General features: G+C 34.7%; 1 protein-coding gene across 2 annotated transcripts; it reads right to left on the minus strand.

Moving 5' to 3' along the window:
* Window positions 1-203: 203 nt before the first annotated feature.
* Window positions 204-2080, minus strand: LOC149143616 (uncharacterized). Of its 2 annotated transcripts, none has more exons than XM_089449402.1 (5): window positions 1946-2080; window positions 1776-1848; window positions 1451-1679; window positions 1037-1288; window positions 204-931 (listed from the first exon to the last, which is right to left on the minus strand). In XM_089449402.1, exons 1-5 carry the CDS (start codon window positions 2038-2040, stop codon window positions 570-572), a joined length of 1011 nt encoding a protein of 336 aa, XP_089305528.1. In that variant the 5' UTR covers window positions 2041-2080; the 3' UTR covers window positions 204-569. The 2 variants fall into 2 exon arrangements, with proteins under 2 accessions (XP_089305528.1, XP_089305529.1); XM_089449403.1 differs by having other exon boundaries at window positions 1909-2027.
* Between the last annotated feature and the right edge of the window lie 1504 nt (window positions 2081-3584).

Genomic DNA, 3584 nt, shown 5'->3' on the forward strand with positions numbered 1-3584 from the left:
AATTTAAAAATATCAAATAATAAACATTAATGTTTATTATTTTGACTAAAATAAAAAAACAATATAACCTAACATTTTTATTTGGACTAAAATAACAAACAATATAACCTATCTTGAACGGATATAATAAAATGTAATCTACACATTTTAGTACTTTCGAATTTAATGACTTCACCTTGACCAGCAGAGCATTGATTGCTGAATGCCTATACATTTACATATCGGATACCCTTCTACAATTTTATAACATATTCATATTCCTGTATACAATGCTAAACGCGTACAGACTTGGATTCAAAGTATCTTTGAATTCAATGAAATGACTCAAACGTCCACATGCAGAGTGCCTGATGGTTATTGATAACCCACATTCACATACTATTGGGAACCCTTTTACGGTTCTACAGTACAATTTAAACTTTCCATGTATACAGTGATGATTTCTTAAACTTGTTCAGTATCGAATGCAGAGGCCATAAATCCATAAAAGCATGTTTTCTAATAATGGGCAGTACAGTGCACAGTATACGATTCTTCTCATTCAGCATTATGAATTGAACGGTGTGGAATTACCTAGTGAGACGGCCATGAGAATCCCTATTCCATGGTCCCTCTGTTACTGGTGCTGGTGTGAATCCTGTGTTTAGGCGGGTGGAATTGAAGCAAAAGCAGCAGCCCAGCTCCACTTTGCCCAAGTGATGCTCCGCGTCTGCCCATGCTTCTTCGTAACGCCCTTCCCCCGACACCAAAACTCCCAATCCCAACCCCATCCACCGCTCATTCGTGTTCTTCTTTCTGTTCCTGTTGCTGAGACAGCTTAGGCTCATCTCCCACCGCTTTCTCTCCCCGTCCCCTGCTCTCCTGCATTCCACTCTGCGTTCCCACTCTCTCGTTTCATTGTGAGTCAACCAGCGTATCATGAACCTCGCACCTACAGGACATTATCCATTATTAGTTGGTAAAAGCTTTGCTCTCGCATAGGAAAGGTGCCAAGTTCAAATCTCTCAACCCCCGGGTAACGCAGTGAACCACGCACCTGCAAACGCCACAAGCAGCACACGCCAAAGGCGAGTAATCTGCCGAAGCGTCTCAGAATCATCCGTTCCGGTGCCCGGAAGCATCGGGATCATCGGCTTCTGCGGGCACTGGCAGACACCGGCCCTTCCGGAGTTTAAATGATAAGGCCTAGGGCTAATAACAGGCCTGATTTCCCCCGCCAGAACTAAAACAAGCGCATAAGCTTCTTCTTTCCGCTCCAGATTCTCCGTTTTGCCTTCCAATTTCATGCCTATACAAGATTTCAGAGCTATTTGGGATCTTTAAAGTTCATTACAAGGATTCTTTCTTTGTCATGTTAAAGATCCGGCTTAAGAGGATTTAAATTTTAAAACCCTACATAGAAGAAATTCTAGTCGAAATTAAAAGAAAAAAGCGAAATGGAGGCCTGTACCTTGTTCCGGCGGACTGTGCACGCACGCACAGGTGTTCTGATCGACACTCGTGGTTATATCCAGGCGCTGGGCTGCCCCCTCTTGAATAAGAAAGTAACCTCTCCACAAGCTTTTAATACATTCGTTTTGCCTGTAAACATCCAGGGACAAGATTCCCGAGCTCTGAATCGCCAAATTCTGTGGTACTTTGAAGGCATAAAACCTCCATTTCAATGGCTGCTGCCAATTCTGTCTCCATGCATAATCTTTTCAGGTTACTTACAAGTTCAATTAAATATCCTTCTTTTTAACCTTCTTCAAATGCAAATTGCAAATTCAACTCACATGGCTCCCGATTTGCACAGCGAGCTGATATTCGCATGAACAATGCGTATTCTCCATGCGCAATTCAACATTCCTGTCATGAAATTGCCAGAATTAATTTAAACAAACAAGAAATCATGGAACAAATGTAAACCCAGGGAGCCTGAAGGAATTGTCTTGTGTAACTTCACCCGTAGAGCAGGAAATCTCTGGCATTCGCATCTGCTGTATTTAAATGGAAGAGGATGACGATAACGATCAACAGGATGCTCATTTTACAGGACATTGATCAGCTCGAGGGACATGAGCGGCGGTTACAGAGTTAAAACTCCGATTGGAGTTGCCTTTAGGGTCACTTTATGGAATTGGGTTGAAAAAAGGAGTTGAATTTAGCAGAAAAATTTGACTTGGAAATTTTGATTTGTGTTATTTAAATTAATTTTTTGATTGTATAAAAAGATTAGCATTTTAGCATTTTTTTGTTGTATAGGTATTATTTATCAAATTTGTGATTTCAATAAATTTTTGTGAGATTTTACAAAAATTAAACAAAAAAACCATTCTAAAAAATCTCACTAAAAACAACTCAAATCAAAACAAGTACAATAACCATCAATAACAAAATATTCCTTCAAAAACTGTACACAAACAAATGCACAGCTAAGAGCAGATCAATAGAGAAGAGTGGTAATCCCACATCAAAAACATAGGCCATATACTATGGAAGCTCTGGTGTATAAATAAGCTCTTCTTCCAGTGCAACTTGTCAGTGATGAAGCTAGTGCCACCAACAAATAGTGTCAGTGCTTGTTAGAATCTAGAGTCAGGCATAATAGTTCTATACTAATGATCCAACTGCCTAAGGTGTTTTATCTGGCTAATGTTTGCTGACTTTCTCATAACTTTTTAAACTAACCTAAACAGATAAATTAAATGAATGTTAGGATAGAAATCAAAACATGTTAAACTAACCTAAACAGATAAATTAAATGAATGTTCGGATAGAAATCAAAACATGTTGCTTCATATTTGAGATGTCCGGATAGAAATCAAAACACTCTCCTTCACAATTTCAGAATACAACTATTCTGTTAAAAAATTAGGATTTAATTTTATAAATAAAATTTAATTTTATTATAATTTTATTTTAAATTATTATTGTTAATATATAAGTGTAAAAATTAATTAAATTATAATTTTATTTTAAATTATATATATATATATATATTTTTTTTTTAACTATAAAGATTCATTCTTATTTTATTATGAAGATTTTTAATTTAAAAATAAATTTTGTTAAAATACTATGGTTTATTAACATGGCAAATTTAAAAAATCATAACTCATTTCATATGACACTTTGTTTATATGATATTTTTTTAATTAATCAATTTAATTAAAAAGATATAACTACATTGGAGATAAATCTCAACCTTTGATTTGTGAATACTAATATTCTAGAATATCTCATGGAGGTTAGACCTCTACCATATCTTAATAATTAGTAATAATTAAATTAAAATTCTAGAAGTTTTATTCTAAAAGAAAAACACCTATCAATGTAATTATAATTATTAGTTATAAAAATAATTAATATATAGTTAAATATATATACATTAAAAAAAAACATGTGACAAGATTCTTAATCATGGTGATTCACCCTCACCTTACTATGGGGATTTTTGTACTATGACTTACTAATACCACATGTTTGATTGAGGTTAACCCCTATCATTCACTTTATAATTACAAATAATTAAATTATAATTTTGGAAGCCCTATTCCAAAATAGACACACTCATTAACATAATAAAACAATAATATCATATT

This window comes from Pinus tabuliformis, chromosome X (assembly GCF_031772625.1).
Source record: "Pinus tabuliformis cultivar Carrire ecotype Pingquan chromosome X, CPIR1, whole genome shotgun sequence".
NCBI lineage: Eukaryota > Viridiplantae > Streptophyta > Pinopsida > Pinales > Pinaceae > Pinus > Pinus tabuliformis.